The 22,495-nt window shown below is 44.4% G+C and overlaps 1 protein-coding gene across 4 annotated transcripts in view; it reads left to right on the top strand.

The window, feature by feature from the left end:
• LOC139274972 (dedicator of cytokinesis protein 9-like) overlaps positions 1–22,495 on the top strand; it is a 455,604-nt gene that overhangs the window by 106,496 nt on the left and 326,613 nt on the right. For 2 of the 4 annotated variants that reach the window (XM_070891772.1, XM_070891770.1), the window contains exon 1: positions 12,765–13,128. The exons of the other annotated variants lie outside the window; for them this stretch is intronic. In XM_070891772.1, the coding sequence (XP_070747873.1) occupies positions 12,994–13,128 (135 nt within the window). In that variant the 5' untranslated portion in view covers positions 12,765–12,993. Of the gene's footprint in view, positions 1–12,764; positions 13,129–22,495 lie in introns of those variants that run through there. 4 annotated transcript variants of the gene reach the window in all.

Here is a 22,495-nt window from a genome sequence, read left to right as displayed (position 1 = left end):
TCGTTCCTTCTTCAAGACGCTCCGTAAAACTTACCTCTTTGACCAAGCTTTTGGTCACCTATGCTAATTTCTACTTGTGCGGCTCATGTGTCAAATGTTTATCTCATAATACTCCTGTGAATTGCCTTGGGATGTTTCACTACATTAAAGGCACTATATAAATACAATTTGTTATTGTTGATGCCAATTTTATTTTAAAACTATGATTCATAATGGATTATTCATTCAATTATAAATGAGCAAAGGAACATAAAGCATTCCTAACTCTGACATTAACATAATTTTTAATCCTTTGATCTTGTGTAGTTACCAACACATGGGTTTCTTTAAAGCCCAGGGTGTGTACACCAAGGTTTGTAGGTACAAAGAAAAAAAAGGAAAACATTGCATTTACGTAGCGCCTTTCATGACCATCAGGCCTCCCAAAACGCTTTATAGCCAATGAAGTACTTTTTGAAGTGCAGTCACTGTTGTGATGTAGGATACACGGCAACTAATTTGCACACAGCAGGCTCTCACAAACCGCAATGTGATAATGACCAGATAATCTGTTTTTAGAGATGTTAATTGAGGGATAAATATTGGCCAGGACACCAGGGAGAACTCCCCTGCTCTTCTTCGAAAAAGTGCCAAGGGATCTTTTATGTACACCTGAGAGAGCAGATGGGGCCTCAGTTTAATGTCTCAACAACAACAACATTCTAATTATATAGCGCCTTTAACGTAGTGAAATGTCCTTAGGCACTTCACAGGAAAATTGAGATAAAAAATTTGACACTGAGCCACATAAGTAGAAATTAGCACAGATGACCAAAAGCTTGGTCAAATAGGTCAGTTTTAAGGAGCGTCTTGAAAGAGGAAAGAGATGTAGAGAGGTGGAGATGTTTAGGCACGAAGTTCCAGAGCTTGGGGCCTAGGCAACAGAAGGCACTGCCATCAATGGTTGAGCGATTATAATCAGGGATGCTCAAGAGGGCAGAATTAGAGGAGCGCAGACATCTCATCTGAAAGACGGCACCTCCAGCAGTGCAGCACATCCTCACTGCACTGGGGGTGTCCGCCTGGATTTTGTGCTCAAATCTCTGGAATGGAACTTGAACTCACAACCTTCTGAATCTGACGCGAGAGTACTACTCTCTGAGCCACAGTTGGCACTGTGCAATGCTGGAAGGCAGCTGGAATATGTCATGAATTACTGCCTTTGCTATTTCTAATTTTTGAAATTTGTTTGAACAGCTATTTATTCTTCTGAACAATATGGACTGTAATATGTAATGTGTGCAGCTTTACTTAGCACTCCACGGGCATCTTTACATTGTCAAAATGCTATGAATGTTAAGAATAGCAGCCACTGCCGGAATTCATTTATAAAAGAGAATCCAAAGCTCTCTACTAAGCTTTCAATTATAATTTTGTTTAGATATGTTTTAGACAAATAGGATATCCCTTTATGTTAGGTATTCATTTAAAAGAAAATGTTTGTGATTCTGGATCTCAGCAGGTCTTCCTGATCCGTACTATTTTGGGCACAATATACAAACCTAATAATTCTTAGTTCGAATTCTGACTTAATGTGGTCTCTCTCTATCTCTTCATCTCTCTGTCTTTCCCTCTCTCTCACACACACACACACCACCGATCGGGCTTAACACTATTGCCACTAATATCAGATTTTCGCTATTGGTTATACTGGTAGTTAACTGTGTGGGAAAGAAGGTGACTTAGTTACATAGTTACACCCACCCCCAATCCCTGCAAAGTATTGTTTAAACGGTGAGAGATTGGGAAATGTTGGTGTTCAGAGGGACCTGGGTGTCCTTGTACACGAATCACTGAATGTTAACATGCGGGTACAGCAAGCAATTAGGAAAGCAAATGGTATGTTGGCCTTTATTACAAGAGGATTTGAGGATAAGAGTAAAGATGTCTCACTACAATTATTTAGGGCCCTGGTGAGACCGCACCTGGAGTATTGTGTAGAGTTTTGATCTCCTTATACTTGCCATAGAGGGAGTGCAGCGAAGGTTCACCAGACTGATTCCTGGGATCGGGGGATTGTCCTATGAGGAGTGATTGAGTAGACTAGGCCTATAGAATGAGAGATGATCTCATTGAAACATACAAAATTTTTACAGGGCTTGATAGGGTAGATGCAGGGAGGATGTTTCCGCTGGCTGGAGAGTCTAGAACCAGGTCTCACAGTCTCAGAATATAGGGTTGGCCATTTAGGATTGCGATGAGGAGAAATTTCTTCACTCAGAGGGTGATGAATCTTTGGAATTCTCTATCCCAGAGGGCTGTGGAGGCTGTCGTTGAGTATATTCAAGACAGAGGTCGATAGATTTTGGGTTATTATGGGAATCAAGGGATCTAGGGATAGTGCAGGAAAGTGGAGTTGAGGTAGAAGATCAGCCTTGATATTATTGGGACGAAAATTGCAGCCTCTCTGGGTGCATACGATGTGCGCAGGCACTTGAAGAGGCCTCTTAAATGCGCCAAGAACCAGCTTTTGCAATGTCAAAATGTCTTTTGACAGAGCATATGCATCCCCATTAGAAGGACATCCACGGGGTAGAGATTGGGCTATTTGTCCAACGCTTGCCCAGTGAATGTCCATCAAACTCTTACGCCTGGTAAAAGCAGGCGTATAATCTACTTTTATCAGTGTAAGAGTTTTAAAACATAGAAAAATTTAATTTAATCAATAATTTTTATATTAAAAACCCTGTCCATTAAGGCAAGTTTATTTTTAACCCTATTAAAACACATTATAAAAAAAATTCAAAAAAATATTTTTTTCGAAAACATTACATTCAATTTCAGTTAATTTTAAATAGGTGAGGGTTTTTAAAATTTATTGTGTTGTGTTATTTTTTGGGGGTATTCTCATTGATAGTAATGGGAGCTCATAAAAAATGGTTATTATCAATGAGAATACTAGATGTTCATTGGTGGTCCAAGCCCACGTGATCCCAGGATACAAATACGTACCTGGAAGACATGTTTCCATACGCTGGACTGCGAAACTAAGCCTGTGACCGCAGTCCCGTTCCTTCGGGATCACCAGATATTTTCGTAGAAAATGTTCCAGTCGGAGGTGTTCGTCTGAAGGAAGCCTCCGACGCAATTTTCCCCACATTGAATGGTAGAGCAGGCTCGAGGGGCCGAATGGCCTACTCGTATTTCTTATGTTCTTATGTGTATTTTCAAAGTTTCTCGTGATGTGACTGAACTTTCCCAGTTTTTGATACTTTATGCTGCATTGCACAATGTAATCTCAGTGTCGAGTGCACCTTGTAAAGGCCACAGTGCTATGGCTCAGGTGATAATAGGGTGGAGGGAGCATTGTAACGCAAGTGTCAGCTGTTCCATTACTTGTTCTCTCCCCTACAACAGCTTGCATTGATATAACATCTTTAACATAGTAAAAGGACCCAAGGCGCTTAATAGGAGCGTTAACAAACAAACGACGTTAACGAGCCACAGAGGGAGCTATTAGGACAGGCGACCAAAAGCTTGGTCAAAGAGGTAGGTTTTAGGGAGCGTCTTAAAGGAGGAGAGGTAGAGAGGTTTAGGGAGGGAGTTGTCAGTATCACGGGGAAATCTAAAGGTACGTGCAGTAAAAGAAACAGTCCATTCAGAACAAAGCGCAGCTTACAGGAAACATTGATCAGCATCTGTGGAACGAGAAACAGAGTTAATGTTTCAGCTCAGTGACCTTTCATCACAACTCCTTAATTGTACTTTTAAAATGCTCCTCTGCAAACATTTGTAGCTGCTTATTGCAATGAAGGAGCTGCCTCATTGTGAAAATCGTATATGCTAATTACGGTGCCAATTAGCATATCATTCAGATCATAATCTCTGCCCCTATTTTTTCTGACGGCAGCTGTTGCTGATGATTGTGCCATTCCCATTTACACCTCCTCTAGTCCCATCTCTTTACTTGTCCCATTACCTATTGCCTCGCACCATCATATCTTTCGTCATTTAATCTCTCCTGCCTTCCACGCTATCACAGATCTCTCCCTTTCGTACTTTCCTTCCCTCCCCCCTTTCCCTACCTCTGCTCTTGTTTAAAACCTGCTACATCTCTCACTTTTTCCAGTTCTGACGAGTGGTCTTCAACCTGAAACTCTGTTTCTCTCTCCGCAGACACTGCCTGACCCTCTGAGTATTTCCAGTATTTTCTGTTTTTATTTCCGATTTCCAGCAGCCACAGTATTTTGCTTTTGTACGCTAACAATTATCAGTTTAGTCCATTCAGAGTTGATTCTGTGGCTTACTGCATCACATCTTTAACTCGGACATCAATTAGCCAGATCATATTACAAGTCTGATACATATAAAAAGAAAGAAAGATTTGTAAGGGTCGTCGACCCGAAACATTAACTCTGGGTTTTTTTCTCCACAGATGCTGCTTGACCTGCTGAGATTTCCAGCATGTTCTGTTTTTAATGTTGTATTTCTATAGCCCTTTTCGCACCCTCAGGACATCCCACAGTGCTTTACAGACAATCAAACATTTTTTGTAATGTAGGAAAAGTTAAATAGGATTACAGAGATATATGGCACAGAAACAGGCCATTCAGCCCAACTGGTCCATGTCTGTGTTTATGCTCCACTCGAGCCTCCTTCCGTCTTTCCTCAACTAAATCTATCAGCAATTTGCACACTGCAAAATCCCTTATGTATGGGGATGCACACTCTCTGTATCTCCCTACATAACACGACCATTTGTTGACTTTGAGCCAAAGCTTCAATCCAGCCTAATTGTTGCCATCTATCCCACGAGCATGCATCTTGTGAATCATTCTGTTGTCTATAAACAACATCAGATGCCTTTCTAAAATCCAGGTAAATAACAGCTGCTGCCTCTCCCTTATTCATCACAGGACATTACAGTACAGAAGGAAGCTATTATAGATTCTGCCTCTTCCATTATTTCTGGTAGGGCAGTCTAGGGCGTTCTCATAATCTCCATCTTTTGCTCTTCTGATTATCTTAAATTTATGACCTGTACTTACTGTCTCACTGACCAGTGAAAATAAGCTTTTCAGATTTACTCATAATTTTGTAAACTTCTATCAGATTTCCTCTTAAGCTTGCTTACTCTTCACGGCTTTGACATCCTTTACGACACAAGATACCAACGTTACATACAATCTGCGCACTACCCAATGATTTCTAGAGGCTTAGCATCGCCTCTTTCCTTTTATACTCTATACCTAAATTTAAAAATGGAGGATCCCATATCTTTTGTTCACAGCTTTATCAACCAACTTGTCCTCCCGTTTTGTGTATGTGAAACTTTTTAAGTCCCTTTATTACTTTAAAACATTTAATGCATATTTCCTCTCATTCTTTCTTCCGAAGTATATCAACTCAAATTTTGCTGCTTAAGTTTTCATCGGACGCTATCTGCCTAATTTACTAACTTGCCCATGTCCTCTTCACGGTTAATGATGTTCCCTGATTTGTTTCATCTGAAAATGTTGATATTGTGCCCCCATACCTAGAACATTTTCTTTCATTCATTCATTTAATCCTTCATTCATTCAGCTTGCTCTGTGTTGCTCTCTCTCTCTCTCTCTCAAAACAGTGACTATACTTCAAAAAAGTACTACATTGCCTGTAAAGCACTTTGGGATGTCCTGAGGTTGTCAAAGGCGCTGTATAACTGCAAGTTCTTGCTTTAACTTCCATATATAAAGAGGTTTGTGTTGTATTATTTCCTCTCTGACTTCCCTAAGCATTCAAGGATGCATGACATCAGGGGCTGGTGCGTTTTCCACTTGAGTTCCAGTAATTCTCTCTTGCTGCAGTTATCCCATATGTTACTCTGCCTCCTCCTCCTCTTCCCTTTCACTCCCACTACCACACTCTTCTGTGGAAACCAAGGTCAAGTACTTGTGTTATACTTCCATCATTCTTTATAGGAACATAGGAACAGTAGTAGGCCATTTAGACACTCGAGCCTGTTCTGCCATTCAATATCATGGCTGATCTGTGATGTAACTCCATATCCTTTAATACCTTTGTTTAACAGAAAGCTATCGATCTCAGATTTAAAATTAACATTTGGCCTTGCAACAATCGCCGTTTGTGGAAGAGAGTTCCGAACTGCTACCACCCTTTGTGTGTAGAAATGTTTCCTAACTTCACTCTTGAAAGATCTGGCTCCAACTTTTTGGTTGGTCCTCGACTCCCCAACTAGCGGAAATAGTTTCTCTCTATCTACCCTACCAGTTCCTCTTAATATCCTGAAAACTTCAATCAAATCACCTCTTAACCTTCTAAATTCCAGCGAATACAACCCTAATTTGTGTAAAATCTCCTTGTAATTTGATCCTTGGAGTCCAGGTCGTCGTCATCATCATTATAGGGAGTCCCTCGAAATTGAGGAAGACTTGCTTCCACTCCAAAAGTGAGTTCTCAGGTGGCTGTACAGTCCAATGCCTGAAATTACAGTCTCTGTCACAGGTGGGACAGACAGTGGTTGAAGGAAAGGGTGGGTGGGACTGGTTTGCTGCATGCTCGTTCCGCGCTTGGTTTCTGCATGCTCTCAGCGACGAGACTCGAGGTGCTCAGCACCCTCCCGGATGCTTCTCTCCCACCCTGGGCGGTCCTGGGCCAGGGATTCTGGTAAAACCTACGCTGCACTCCCTCCAATGCAAATATATCCTTCCTAAGGTGTGGTGCCTCTCTCAGCACAGAGACCTCTAACCCCTCCCTTTGAATGATTAAAAATGATCGCAGAATAATGATTTAATGATTCTGCTGCTTTTCTGTCCTCAATTACTGCCTCCCTACTGAACTGGTCAATGATCCAACCCCTTGTGTTGCTGATGTACCTAAAGACTGCTTTACAATTGTCCTTTTTATATTTTCTGTTGCATTATGCAATGTTTGAAGTTTATTTTTATATTTGTCAAATTGCTGATATTTCTCTCCTTGAGAATGTGGTCCCATTGAGCACCGACAACCCATGTGTGACCATTCTTCATGTGTGAAGCTAGACAGTGATATTATCAGCAGATTGTTTGATGATGGGGCATCCCATCGCAATCCTATTCTCAATTGATCAATGGAGACGCACAAAGCCATTAAATGATGGTTGGGACTGTGAAACTCTTACCGAGCATAGTTTGTGTTGGAGGTTAAGGCAAATCTTGGTCCTTGATTCTCCTCACTGTTTGGATTTTGAAGCCAGGTTTGTGCTAAATTACTTGATCGGAGCCACGGTTGGTAACCTGCAGTCTGACACTTTATCACAGGAAGCAGGGAAAAAAACCAGCCAGGATTCTCAACTGTGATGGTACACAGTCACCCCTGCTGGAGACGTGAGCGTATGTGGACACTGTGAGGAAGGATGAGACTCGGCTGTTATGCTCACTGCTGACCTGCTAGGTTTTCAAATTTGCATTTCTGATGTGTCTCTGCTATCAGGAGTGCACATCAGGAATTTAGGCATGGGGTCAGTAGGCAACCATTAGACTTTCTGGTACCACAGTGACTATATTTCAAAAGTGCTTCATTGGCTGTAAAGCGCTTTGGGACGTCCTGAATAGTGAACTATGCTGTAGAAATGCAAATTGTTCATTGGTTTCCTTTTCTTTCCTTCCTAAGACGAGAACCTTCTGAATCTCTCTTACCTCCCCTGTCTGCGTGACAGGAAGGAAATTGAGGATTACCAGCCCTGAGATGTGTTAATCTGGCATCTAACTCCTTCCAGCTTGCTCTGCATAACCTCAAATGCGCTTCTATTTGTCTCAAAGGTTCCAACATGGACTGTGACTTTCGGGTGCTCTCTCTTCCCCTCCCAAAATGTTTGTTCTGTGATGTCCTTCACCCTGGTACCATGGCGACAACGTACTGTTTGGGACTCCTGGTCATGACTCCAAAAAAGGCCACAACTATGTTCCCTCGCCACCGATTCCATCCCTCTCCCTGCCCTCTGTCTCCGGTTGAACCAGGCAGTTTGTAGCCTTGGCGTCCTATTTGACCCTGAGCTGAGTTTCCGACCCCATACCCTCAATACCACAGAGACTAGCTGCTGCCAACCCGGTAACATTGCCCGTCTGCACCTCTGCCTCAACCCATCAATTGTTGAAACTCTCACCATGCTTTTGCCACATCCAAACCCGATTATTCCATTGCTCTCCTGGCCGGCCTCCCAACTTCCACCCTCCGTAAACTTGAGCTCATCCAAAACTCGGCTGCCTGCCTGTGTCCTAACTCGTACCAAGTCTCACTCGTCCATCATCCCTGTGCTCGCTGACCTACATTGGCTCCAGGTTAAGCAATTCCCCGATTTTAAAATTAATATACTAGTGTTCAAACCCTCTGTGGCTTGCCCCTCCCTATCTCAAACCTCCACTAGGCTTACAATACTCCTAGAACTTTGAGTTATGACAACTTTGGCCTCTTGTACATGCCCCACCATTGGCGGCCATGCCGTCAGCCATCTAAACCCTAAGCTTGACCAGCTCCGCTGGGCGGGCCACATTGTTTGCATGCCTGACATGAGACTCCCAAAGCAAGCGCTCTACTCAGAACTCCTACACGGCAAGCGAGCCAAAGGTGGGCAGAGGAAACATTTCAAGGACACCCTCAAAGCCTCCTTGATAAAATGCAACATCCCCACCGACACCTGGGAGTCCCTGGCCAAAGACCACCCTGAGTGGAGGAAATGCATCCGGGAGGGCACTGGGCACTGAGCACCTCGAGTCTCGTCGCCGAGAACATGCAGAAGGAGCGTGCGGCAAACCAGTCCCACCCTCTCTTTCCTTCAACGACTGTCTGTCCCACCTCATTGGACTGTTCAGTCACCTGAGAACTCATTTTTAGAGTTAAAGCAAGGCTTCCTCGATTTCAAGGGACTGCCTATGATGATGAAGCTCTAGAATTCCCTCCCTAAACCTCTCTCGTCTTTTAAGATCATTCATAAACCGACCTCTTTGGGTTTTAGTTGCTCCTCCTAATATCTCCTCCTTCAACTCGAAGTCAATTTTTGTCTGCTTATGCTCTTGTGAAGTGTCTTTCAAATATTTTCTGATGTTAAAGACACTATATAAATGCAAGTTGTTGATCCCTTGACAACAGAATCTCCCACTGCAACCATTGTCTTATTCTTCCAGTTTACCTGCCTCCCACTTCCTGGGTAGACTTTTGCTCCACAGCACCACAATATCATGCAGGACCATAGCAACTCAAGTAGGGACATAGGAATAGGAGAAGACCACTCAGGCCCACGAGCCTGTTGAGCCATTCAATCAGATCATGGCTGATCTGCGACCTAACTCCATCTACCCGCCTTGGTTCTGTATCCCTTAATACTCATACCGAACAAAAATCTATCGATCTCCGTTTTGAAATTTTCAATTGACCCCCAGCCTGAACCGCTTTTTGTGGGAGAGAGTTCCAGATTTCCACTGCACTTTGTGTGAAGAAGTGCTTCCTGACATCACCTCTGAACGGCCTGGCTCTAATTTTAAGGTTATGCCCCCTTGTTCTGGACTCCCCACCACCAGAGGAAATAGTTTCTCTCTATCTACCCAATCGGATCCTTTAAGCATCTTAAACACCTTTATTAGATCACCCCTTAATCTTCTGTACCCGAAGGAATACAAGCCTAGTCTGAAACATAGAAACATAGAAAATAGTGCAGGAGTAGACCATTCGGCCCTTCAAGCCTGCACCACCATTCAATAAGATCATGGCTGATCATGCAACTTCAGTACTCCATTCCTGCTTTCTCTCCATACCCCTTGATCCCTTTAGCCGTAAGGGCCACATCTAACTCTCTTTTGAATATATCTAACAAATTGGCCTCAACAACTTTCTGTGGTCGAGAATTCCACAGGTTCACAATTCTCTGAGTGAAGAAGTTTCTCCTCATCTCGGTCCTAAATGGCTTATCCCTTATCCTTAGACTGTAACCCCTGGTTCTGGACTTCCCCAACATCGGAAACATTCTTCCTGCATCTAACCTGTCCAATCCCGTCAGAATTTTATATGTTTCTATGATATCCCCTCTCATTCTTCTAAATTCCAGTGAATATAAGCCTAGTCGATCCAGTCTTTCTTCATATGTCAGTTCTGCCATCCCGGGAATCAGTCTGGTGAACCTTCGCTGCACTCCCTCAATAGCAAGAATGTCCTTCCTCAGATTAGGAGACCAAAACTGAACACAATATTCAAGGTGTGGCCTCACCAAGGCCCTGTACAACTGCAGTAAGACCTCCCTGCTCCTATACTCAAATCCTCTCGCTATGAAGGCCAACATGCCATTTGCCGCCTTCACCGCCTGCTGTACCTGCATGCCAACCTTCAATGACTGATGTACCATGACACCCAGGTCTTGTTGCACCTTCCCTTTTCCTAATCTGTCACCATTCAGATAATATTCTGCCTTCCTGTTTTTGCCAACAAAGTGGATAACCTCACATTTATCTACATTACACTGCATCTGCCATGCATTTGCCCACTCACCTAACCTGTCCAAGTCACCCTGCAGCCTCTTCGCATCCATCCTCCTCACAGCTCACCCAGCTTAGTGTCATCTACAAACTTGGAGATATTACATTCAATTCTTTTGTCTAAATCATTAATGTATATTGTAAATAGCTGGGGTCCCAGCACTGAACCTTGCGGTACCCCACTAGTTACTGCCTGCCATTCTGAAAAGGACCTGTTTATCCCGACTCTCTGCTTCCTGTCTGCCAACCAGTTCTCTATCCACGTCAATACATTACCCCCAATACCATGTGCTTTAATTTTGCACACAAATCTCTTGTGCAGGACCTGGTCAAAAGCCTTTTGAAAGTCCAAATACACCACATCCACTGGTTCTCCCTTGTCCACTCTACCAGTTACATCCTCAAAAAATTCAAGAAGATTTGTCGAGCATGATTTCCCTTTCATAAATCCATGCTGACTTGGACCGATCCTGTCACTGCTTTCCAAATGCACTGCTATTACATCTTTAATAATTGATTCTAACATTTTCCCCACTACCATCCTCATAATTTAACCCTTTCAGACCACTATGTTCTGAGTCACTGTCGACTTTAGCGTTGTCCGGCCTTAAGTATTGCACAGTTCCAGTAACGCAGGATGACTCCCTCTGTTACCCTGCAGATAGTTGCCCCCAACTTGCTCGACACTTTCCTGAAGGCTCGGAACATGTGTTAAACAAAATAAACACCCCTGTGATTTTTGTTTAATCAGTGTCAGCATGGCTCAGTGGGTAGCACTCTCGCCTCTGAGTCAGAAGGTTGTGGGTTCAAGTCCCACTTCAGAGCAGCACATAAATCCAGGCTGACACTCCAGTGCAGTGCTGAGGGAGTACAGCACTGTCAGGGGGAGCTGTCTTTCAAATTAGATTTTCAAGCGAGGCTCCATCTGCTCTCTCAGGGGGATGTAAAAGATCCAATGGCCCTATTTGGAAGAAGAGCAGGGGAGTTATCCCCCAGAGTCCTGGTCAATAATTATCCCTCAATCAATAAAACAAAAACAGATAGTCTGGTCCTTATCACATTGCTGTTTGTGCACAAATTGGCTGCCGCATTTCCCACTTTACAACAGCGACTCCACTTCAAAAAGTACTTCATTTTGGCTGTAAAGTGCTTTGAGATGCCCGGTGGTCATGAAAGGCACTATATAAATGCAAATCTTCCTTTTTTGTTTAATCTTGGTAGTTTGCAGTAGTTTCCAGGAGATTAATCTTTCATTCTGTGGGACTCCAAGGCAGTCGTGGAGAGTTGGCAACCCTGAAATCTGTGCAGTTCAATCCAAGAAATGATATTGCATTCAGCAGCATAAAACCACCTTTTTTGAGCAGCTGAGGACAGAGTAAGTTTCAACGTTTTGGGGGTTGAATGGATTGGGAAAGAAAGAGTTGCATTTATATAGCACCTTTCACAACCACCTGACATCTCAAAGTGCTTTAGCCAATGAAGTACTTTTGGAGTATACTGTTGTAATGTGGGAAACGTGGCAGCCAATGTGCACACAGCAAGCTCCCACAAACAGCAACATGATAATGACCAGATAATCTGTTGTAATGATGTTCATTGAGGGATAAATATTTGCTAGGACACCCTCTGCTCTTCTTCAAAATAGCGCCCTGGGATCTTTTACGTCCACCTGAGAGAGCAGAAGGGGCATCGGTTTAACGTCTCATCTGAAAGACGGCACCTCTGACAGTGCAGCGGTCCATTAGCACTGCCTCTCCGTTAGTGCAGTGCTCCTTCAGTACTGTCCCTCCGACAGTGCAGTACTCCCTCAGTACTGCCCTTCCGACAGTGCAGCGCTCCCTCAGTTCTGTCCCTCCGACAGTGCAGCACTCCCTCAGTACTGCCCCTCTGACAGTGCAGTGCCCCTTCAGTTCTACCCCTCTGACAGTGCAGTACTTTCTCAGTACTGCCCCTCCAACGGTGCAGCGCCCCCTCAGTACTGCCCCTCCGACGGTGTAGTGCCCCCTCAGTACTGCACTTTAGTGTCAGCATAGATTTATGTGCTCAAGTCTCTGGAGTGGGACTTGAACCCACAACCTTTAGGTGATGGGGACATGGAGTGAGGAACAGAGTTGTGCAGTCAGTAATCCTGCACTTCACGTTCCACAGTTCCTGACTGGGGTTAGGAAGAGTGCTGTGCATGTTTGCTGTGATTATGTGCAGGGTGTGTGCGAGAGGCAACACTCTGCCTGCTCCAATGGCAAAGATCTTGGGCAGGTCCTTTGTCCTGTGAGTTACGCACTGCCTGGCTTTGACGGGCGGAGTAACGTCGCTGGAAACTTTCACTGCCTCTCTGGGCGAGATGTAACCCAAATTCTGCACTAACCCGGGCTGCTGGAGGGCTGTGTCCCTTGCTTCCTTCCTGGGCTGGAGTTGCGCGGCTGCTCACTTGAGTAAAACTCCCCACCGCTTTTGTAACACTTCTTGCAAAAAGTGCTCCGGACTTTCGCACTGGCTGTGGCTGGTGGAGAAAATGCATGGGAGAGTGAACCGACTCTTTAAGAAGGAACTTGTTGACCCTCTTCAGAAATGCAAAGGTGCGCCGTGCGACCCTGAACTAGATACTGGCGAGGTGGCACCCACCGAGCCTTCGAGCAAGAGCCTGGATGTAAGTTCAACGCAGCCTGCAAATGATGATTATTTTTTCTTTGTAAAAGAAACCCCCAGTAACACTTGTTTCGGAGCCTTTCCAAATATAATTCTTGCATCTGTTACGATGCACTTAGCTGCTTACGCGAGGACGCCCTCTCCTCTCCAAATTAGACCAGCTCGTTTGTGAAGTCTTGGCTCCCCACCCTGGGGTTGTGTTGTGCCTCACCTTGTGTCCCTATGTGTGTGTGGTGTGGGGGGGTGGGGGAGAATAAACAGCACATCGACCCAGATCTGTTCAAGTTGTTGCCAGAGACCAGGTTTTCTAAACATTCCCTAACATATTAGAAATTGCTGGCAGTAAGGGTGCTTGGTGTTGTAATCTTTGCTGGTACTTTTGGTAGTTAAGAATAACTTCTCGTATGTGTGTGTTCTAAGATTGCAATAAATCCGTTTTTAAAATTCAGGCACTCGTCTAATTATTCTGGATAACTCGTTTTATCTTCAGTTGGTAGACCATAATTGTCTCTCACCCGTCTAGTATTACCTGTTGGGAGTATCTGCAAATCAATAGTACAGTTGCTTTGCGTTTTCAATTGGTAGTAAATACTGTTTAACCAGTTTAGAAAACTCCCTCATTTTTAGTTTGGAAAAGAAAACATCTCGGGAGCTGGAGTGGAGAAACTTAGTGAAATATTTGCTTAATATTTCTTCCTCCTTGTCTGGAAGCTTTGCATATTTGTGAGATCTGAGGGTGGAATATGAAAGCATTTGTTCTGATGTGTGTAGGCTGTAATTTATTAAGAATGACACCAGGAACGATACTTGTATTAAGGCTGGTAAAGAGAGGGGAAATATTCCACCTTGTTGGAGAACGATTAAAAGCTCAGGCTTTTTGTTCGGTTTGTCACTGCTGTTTTGAAGTCACTGAATCTTCAAGAATTAGCATTTCTACATCCCGGGTGTTGGTTAAACCTTTGTTTGACATTGGCCTGGGGGATCGTGGCAAACCCATCTTATCTTGGTATTGTGTGCCTAAAGCCAATCCCAGTTTATAAACTGCTAAATTTGAGCGGTCTGCAACATTGCATTTGATTGCAGGCGGCCGAGAATACTCTTGTGAATGTTCTGACAACTGCTCAAGGATAAGAGGGCCGTGAAACCAGGATTCACATACAAGTTTGGAAGAAAACTACTTACACATTAGTTCTCAAAATGAAGATATTTCTACTAGCGCCCACCTGTCTCAGTAGAGTCGAGGCTTTAAATTATTATTTTAACCTCTTGCGGATGTGATGTTAAACCGAGGCCCCGTCTGCTCTCTCAGGTGGACGTAAACGATCCCATGGCTCTATTTCGAAGAAGAGCAGGGGAATTATCCCAGGTGTCCTGGCCAATATTTATCCCTCAATCAACATCACTGAAAAACAAATTATCTAGTCATTATCACATTGTGGGAGCTTGCTGTGCGCAAATTGGCTGCTGCGTTTCCTATATTACAACAGCGACCACACTTCAAAAATACTACATTGGCTGTAAAGCTCTTTGCAACATCTTGAGCTTGTGAAAAGCGCTATATAAATACAAGGCTTTCTTCCATTCTTCCACCTGAGAGCAGATGTAGTCTCGGTTTACCGTCTGATCCGAAAGACGACACCTCCGACAGTGCAGCGCTCCCTCAGGTACTGCGCTATATAAATGCAATCTTTTTTTCTGGTATTTTATGTCTGATAGAAGCATAACCTCCCAACATATCCACCTTTTCTTAATAAACTATTCAAAAACAAGTTCCTGAATTTAGCAGAAGGGATTAACAATGTGAATAGTGGTTTTAGATTCCATACACTTCCTGAGGTGCCAAAGTATAACTTCTTGTAAAGCTGGCTTTCAGTACAAACTTACAATCAATGAAAAAGCATTTGTGTTCATGGAAATCAAAGCGAAAGCTTTTTGCGACATTTCATCAAGGAGCTTGTTAATTCAGTTGATATCAATCACTAAGCTGTTTATTGGTACAGGCATACAATTAAATTGTGATTCTGTCCAGTGTTGCAATTGAACAGGTGAGAATAAGGCAGGGTTTTGTAAGTGATTTTGTGTTGGTTCTATGGTGTAATGGTGAGCACTCTGGACTTTGAATCCAACGATCCAAGTTCAAATCTTCACGTGGGGAGATCCTGTCCGAACTGACCCCTGTCCAGACAGAATTCCTCATCGGCGCCAAACCCCGGAACCTCCCTCGGGAGCCGGCGCCTCACAACTTGAGCCGCCTCGGGGAAATCCCCTCCGTGCCTTTCAGTTCTGCGCGGAGGGGTTTCCTGTACGGGCTGCTCCTGCACACTCTCCACCTTGCCATCCTCGTCTGCCGTCCGGACACGCCATGGCGTACCATCTTGCCGTCCGGAGGAGGCGGGGGTCCCTGATGGAGTGCACTCTACGCGGGAGTCCTCCCACTATTTATCGGGGACTTGGCCTGGAGGGTGGTGCACAGAGCAGTCCCGTGCAATAAATTTTTAAGCCGGTTCACGGGCTCCCAGGCCGCTTGCAATTTCTGCGGTCTGGAAGAGTCCGTGTTCCATGTTTTTATGGAGTGTGCGAGGTTGCAGCCCCTGTTCCATTATTTAAAGGGGCTGCTCCTCAATTTCTGGTTGCACTTCAGTCCCACACTCCTGATCTTTGGGCACCCTGTGTGGAGGGGAGCGAGTAGGTCCGAGGGCCTCCTCGTAGGACTGCTCCTGGGCACGGCCAAGGGTGCCATCAGCCGGTCCAGGCAGCGGGAGGTCGAGGGGGTCGTTCAGCCTGACTGCCTGCCTCTCTTCCGCGCGTACATCCGGGCCAGAATGTCCCTAGAGATGGAGCACGCGGTGTCCACCGGTACGCTCGCGGCCTTCCGCAAGAGGTGGGCGCCGGAGGGAGTGCATCGTCACCCCGGCAACCAAATTTTAATTTGACTTTATATGTTTTAAGGTTTAATTTGTTTTAATTGCCGGGTTTTAGTGTCCCCCTCCCCTTTTATATGTGGGCACTTGTAAAATATACGATTTTAATGCCCAAAAAAACCCCCCAAAAAACGACAAAAATACAAAAAAACCCCCAAAAAAAACAAAAATGGGCATTGGAAAATGTTTGGAGTGGCCCCCCCAGATTGGGGGGGTACTTGATTTAAATGTTTTATTTTGTCTCCTCGAAAAGAGTTGTAAGTGATTTTGTTAACTGTTGTGATATAATTGGGTTGTTGCACTTGCTGTGTGTCGAAGCCTACTTTAATCAGTGTCATTGGGCCCAAATTTAGCCAGGAGTGGCTCCGTTTTGTTTTTGGAGCAACTTGATTTTTCTGGAGTATCTTAAAAATCCTCATTCTGCACATTTAATTTGTGCCAGTAGTTAGGATTTTTTTTAGTTGATTTTTTTTTCAAAAGGGGCCGTTACCAGCCACCTACGCCTGTTTTGGCTATTTAAGCCAGTTTGGATAGCTAATAGTTGCTCCAGACTAACTTAGGACAGCATTTAGAAACATAGAAACATAGAAAATAGGTGCAGGAGTAGGCCACTCGGCCCTTCGAGCCTGCACCGCCATTCAATGAGTTCATGGCTGAACATTCAACTTCAGTACCCCATTCCTGCTTTCTCGCCATACCCCTTGATTCCCCTAGTAGTAAGGACTTCATCTAACTCCTTTTTGAATATATTTAGTGAATTGGCCTCAACAACTTTCTGTGGTAGAGAATTCCACAGGTTCACCACTCTCTGGGTGAAGAAGTTCCTCCGCATCTCGGTCCTAAATGGCTTACCCCTTATCCTTAGACTGTGACCTCTGGTTCTGGACTTCCCCAACATTGGGAACATTCTTCCTGCATCTAACCTGTCTAACCCCGTCAGAATTTTAAATGTTTCTATGAGGTCCCCTCTCATTCTTCTGAACTCCAGTGAATACAAGCCCAGTTGATCCAGTCTTTCTTGATAGGTCAGTCCCGCCATCCCGGGAATCAGTCTGGTGAACCTTCGCTGCACTCCCTCAATAGCAAGAATGTCCTTCCTCATGTTAGGAGACCAAAACTGTACACAATACTCCAGGTGTGGCCTCACCAATGCCCTGTACAACTGTAGCAACACCTCCCTGCCCCGTACTCAAATCCCCTCGCTATGAAGGCGAACATGCCATTTGCTTTCTTAACCGCCTGCTGCACCTGCATGCCAACCTTCAATGACTGATGTACCACGACACCCAGGTCTCTTTGCATCTCCCCTTTTCCTAATCTGTCACCATTCAGATAATAGTCTGTCTCTCTGTTTTTACCACCAAAGTGGATAACCTCACATTTATCCACATTATACTTCATCTGCCATGCATTTGCCCACTCACCTAACCTATCCAAGTCGCTCTGCAGCCTCACAGCATCCTCCTCGCAGCTCACACTGCCACCCAACTTAGTGTCATCCGCAAATTTGGAGATACTACATTTAATCCCCTCATCTAAAGCATTAATGTACAGTGTAAACAGCTGGGGCCCCAGCACAGAACCTTGCGGTACCCCACTAGTCACTGCCTGCCATTCTGAAAAGCACCCATTTACTCCTACTCTTTGCTTCCTGTCTGACAACCAGTTCTCAATCCATGTCAGCACACTACCCCCAATCCCATGTGCTCTAACTTTGCACATCAATCTCTTGTGTGGGACCTTGTCGAACGCCTTCTGAAAGTCCAAATATACCACATCAACTGGTTCTCCCTTGTCCACTCTACTGGAAACATCCTCAAAAAATTCCAGAAGATTTGTCAAGCATGATTTCCCTTTCACAAATCCATGCTGATTTGGACCTATCATGTCACCTCTTTCCAAATGCACTGCTATGACATCCTTAATAATTGATTCCATCATTTTACCCACTACCGATGTCAGGCTGACCGGTCTATAATTCCCTGTTTTCTCTCTCCCTCCTTTTTTAAAAAGTGGGGTTACATTGGCTACCCTCCACCCTCTAGGAACTGATCCAGAGTCAATGGAATGTTGGAAAATGACTGTCAATGCATCCACTATTTCCAAGGCCACCTCCTTAAGTACTCTGGGATGCAGTCCATCAGGCCCTGGGGATTTATCGGCCTTCAATCCCATCAATTTCCTCAACACAATTTCCCGGCTAATAAGGATTTCCCTCAGTTCCTCCTCCTTACTAGACCCCCCGACCCCTTTTATAACCGGAAGGTTGTTTGTGTCCTCCTTCGTGAATACCGAACCAAAGTACTTGTTCAATTGGTCCGCCATTTCTTTGTTCCCCGTTATGACTTCCCCTGATTCTGACTGCAGGGGACCTACGTTTGTCTTTACTAACCTTTTTCTCTTAACATATCTATAGAAAGTTTTGCAATCCGTCTTAATGTTCCCTGCAAGCTTCTTCTCATACTCCATTTTCCCTGCCCTAATCAAATCCTTTGTCCTCCTCTGCTGAGTTCTAAATTTCTCCCAGTCCCCAGGTTCGCTGCTATTTCTGGCCAATTTGTATGCCACTTCCTTGGCTTTAATACTATCCCTGATTTCCCTTGATAACCACGGTTGAGCCACCTTCCCATTTTTATTTTTATGCCAGACAGGAATGTACAATTGTTGTAGTTCATCCATGCGGTCTCTAAATGTCTGCCATTGCCCATCCACAGTCAACCCCTTAAGTATCATTCGCCAATCCATCTCAGCCAATTCACGCCTCATACCTTCAAAGTTAGCCTTCTTTAAGTTCTGGACCATGGTCTCTGAATTAACTGTTTCATTCTCCATCCTAATGCAGAATTCCACCATATTATGGTCACTCTTCCCCAAGGGGCCTCGCACAACGAGATTGCTAATTAATCCTCTCTCATTACATAGCACCCAGTCTAAGATGGCCTCCCCCTAGTTGGTTCCTCGACATATTGGTCTAAAAAACCATCCCTTATGCACTCCAGGAAATCCTCCTCCACCGTATTGCTTCCAGTTTGGTTAGCCCAATCTATGTGCATATTAAAGTCACCCATTATAACTGCTGCACCTTTATTGCATGCACCCCTAATTTCCTGTTTGATGCCCTCCCGAACATCACTACTACTGTTTGGAGGTCTGTACACAACTCCCACTAACGTTTTTTGCCCTTTGGTGTTCTGTAGCTCTACCCATATAGATTCCACATCATCCAAGCTAATGTCCTTCCTAACTATTGCCTTAATCTCCTCCTTAACCAGCAATGCTACCCCACCTCCTTTTCCTTTTATTCTATCCTTCCTGAATGTTGAATACCTCTGGATGTTGAGTTCCCAGCCCTGATCATCCTGGAGCCACGTCTCCGTAATCCCAATCACATCATATTTGTTAACATCTATTTGCACAGTTAATTCATCCACCTTATTGCGGATACTCCTTGCATTAAGACACAAAGCCTTTAGGCTTGTTTTTTTAACACCCTCTGTCCTTTTAGAATTTTGCTGTACAATGGTCCTTTTTGTTCTTTGCCTTGGGTTTCTCTGCCCTCCACGTTTCCTCATCTCCTTTCTGTCTTTTGCTTTTGCCTCATTTTTGTCTCCCTCTGTCTCCCTGCATTGGTTCCCATTCCCTTGCCATATTAGTTTAACTCCTCCCCAACAGCACTAGCAAACACTCCCCCGAGGACATTGGTTCCGATTCTGCCCAGGTGCAGACCGTCCGGATTGTACTGGTCCCACCTCCCCCAGAACCGGTTCCAATGCCCCAGGAATTTGAATCCCTCCCTGCTGCACCATTGCTCAAGCCACGTATTCATCTGCGCTATCCTGCGATTCCTACTCTGACTATCACGTGGCACTGGTAGCAATCCCGAGATTACTACTTTTGAGGTCCTACTTTTTAATTTAGCTCCTAGCTCCTTAAATTCATTTCGTAGGACCTCATCCCTTTTTTTACCTGTGTCGTTGGTACCAACGTGCACCACGACAACTGGCTGTTCTCCCTCCCTTTTTAGAATGTCCTGCACCCGCTCCGAGACATCCTTGACCCTTGCACCAGGGAGGCAACATACCATCCTGGAGTCTCGGTTGCGGCCACTTATGGCCGCACAGAAAACCCTTGCGGAGTTAACAAATCAGCGCAGGTAAGTACATTCTAAAGCACCAAGCATAAAAATAAGCATTCAATAACAAGGACCTGCACCTAGCACCAAGACTTACAAAGCACTAAACAAAGCACAAAAAGTAATAAGCAATTAATTAACAAATAAAAATTAGAAGGAACTCTGCACCTAAAGCACCAAGACCAAAGTAATCAATCAATCAATAACAAATAAAAAATAGAAGTCCTACCAAAACACAGCCCAGGAAGGCAGCGGGCCGCCGATGAGGGAGACCATTCGGCCAGGGATAGGGACGGCATGCTTCAGCCCCTCCCACACAGCCTGCAGCACACTCGCTCAGATTCTGGGGACGAGGAGCTACTGAGCATGCACGCACACTCTAGCGCGCATGCGCAGAGGTCCTGGCACTGTTTTCAGCGCTGGGACTTGGCTCCGCCCCCGAATCCAGTTGCCACGCTACGCCACCATTGCGGAGAGGCTGGGGAGCGGCCAAACTTGGCCCGAAGATTTTTGGCACCCTTGGAGTTCTACAAAAGCGGGGTACCTCTGGTGAGTGCACCAGAAATCTGTACTGGCCAAATTTGGGCCCATAGTAACTGTTAATTGCACCCCTGTGCTCGCTGACCTACATTGGCTCCCGATCCGACAATGCCTCAGTTTTAAAATCCTCATACGTTGTTTTCAAATCCCTCCATGGCCTCGCCCCCTCCCTATCTCTGTAATCTCCCCCAGCCCTACTCTGCGGTGTTCTGATTCTGGCCTTTGGCGCACCCTCGATTTTAATCGCTGCATCATTGGTGGCCGTGCCTTCAGCTGCCTGGGCCCGAACTAAGCTCTGTGGAATTCCCTCCCTAAACCTCTCTACTCTCTCACCTCTTTGAGCAAGCTTTTGGTAATCTGTCCTGATAGTTTCTTCTGTGGCTCGGTATCCAAGATGCTTTTATTGATGATCCTCTTGTGATGTTTTGCTACGTTTAATGCGCTCTATAAATGTAAATTGTTATTCGTCCGATTTTAATGACTCAATCCGCCCCTGCTTTCATTCAATTACATTTCATTCATTCAGTAGAAGGGGAATATTGCATTCATTGAGTCATTTTTATATTCGGAACTAGGTTGGCCACGAGTGTGGTAGATTTGTTTCTAACCTGTCTTTGTTGTTGCTGCACTGGTAACTTGGGTTAGACTGTTGCTGGGATTATTGTAATGAAATGCTGTTATTGTAATGAAACACTGCACATTATGGAGCTTGTATCTTTAATTAGTGTACACTGATCTTTAACTGGGGTTTGAAGACTGGGCGTAAAGATGGCCTGTGCACTACCTAAAATGCTTTATTCCACTAAGACTGGAGTATTAATGTAGCAAAGTCTTCTCAAACCAGCTGTGTTTCTTTAAGTTTTCATTTCCGGTATTATACTGCTGAAACAGCCGCAAATAATATGTAACAAATCTGCTGAAGTGTCAGAAGTTTCTCTCCCTCTTATGGTGATAGTAATCCTAAACTTAAACACCTAAAATTTTAATTAAAAACAAATATTTTTACAACATTTTAATTTTGCTCACCATCTTCTCCTCCTACTCCCTTCTCTATTCTATCTCAGCTTAATTTTTTTATTTCTGTACCTTTTTAGTTTCCTTCAAAAAAATGTGATTTCTCCAAACTTTTATTGATTTCCAAGTCCTCACTGTCCATTTCGAAAGAAAGAAAGATTTTGCATTTCTACAGCACCTTTCATGACCACCGGATGTCCCAAAGCGCTTTACAGCCAATGAAGTACTTTTTGGAGTGTCGTCACTGTTGTAGGAAACTCAGCAGCCAAATTTGCGCACAGAAAACTCCCGCATGTGATAATGACCTGATAATCTGTTTTAATGATGTCGATTGAAGGATAAATATTGGTCAGGACACTGGGGATATCTCCCCAGCTCTTCTTCGAAATAGTACCATGGGATATTTCTGCATCCACCCGAGGGAGCAGATGGGACCTCGGTTTAAAGTCTTATCTGAAAGATGGCACCTCCGACAGTGCAGCACTCCCTCAGCACTGCACTGGCGCGTCAACCTAGATTTTTTTTTGTGCTCAAGTCTCTGGAATGGGATTTGAACCCACAACTTTCTGACTCAGATACGAGGGTGCTACCCACTGAGCCACAGCTGACACTGAGTTGGAAACAACTATTAGAAAAAAGCTAAGTTACGCAAAGCACATAATATTTTAGATCAGTACATGAACAACAACAACTTGTATTTATTTGGTGCCTTTAATGTAGTGAAACATCCTAAGGCGCTTCAAAAGAGAATTATGAGATTA

The sequence above is a fragment of the Pristiophorus japonicus genome, chromosome 10, assembly GCF_044704955.1.
Source record: "Pristiophorus japonicus isolate sPriJap1 chromosome 10, sPriJap1.hap1, whole genome shotgun sequence".
NCBI classification, from domain to species: Eukaryota; Metazoa; Chordata; class Chondrichthyes; family Pristiophoridae; genus Pristiophorus; species Pristiophorus japonicus.
Note: the sequence above shows the minus strand (reverse complement) of the source record. Positions and strands in the feature narration are given on the sequence as shown.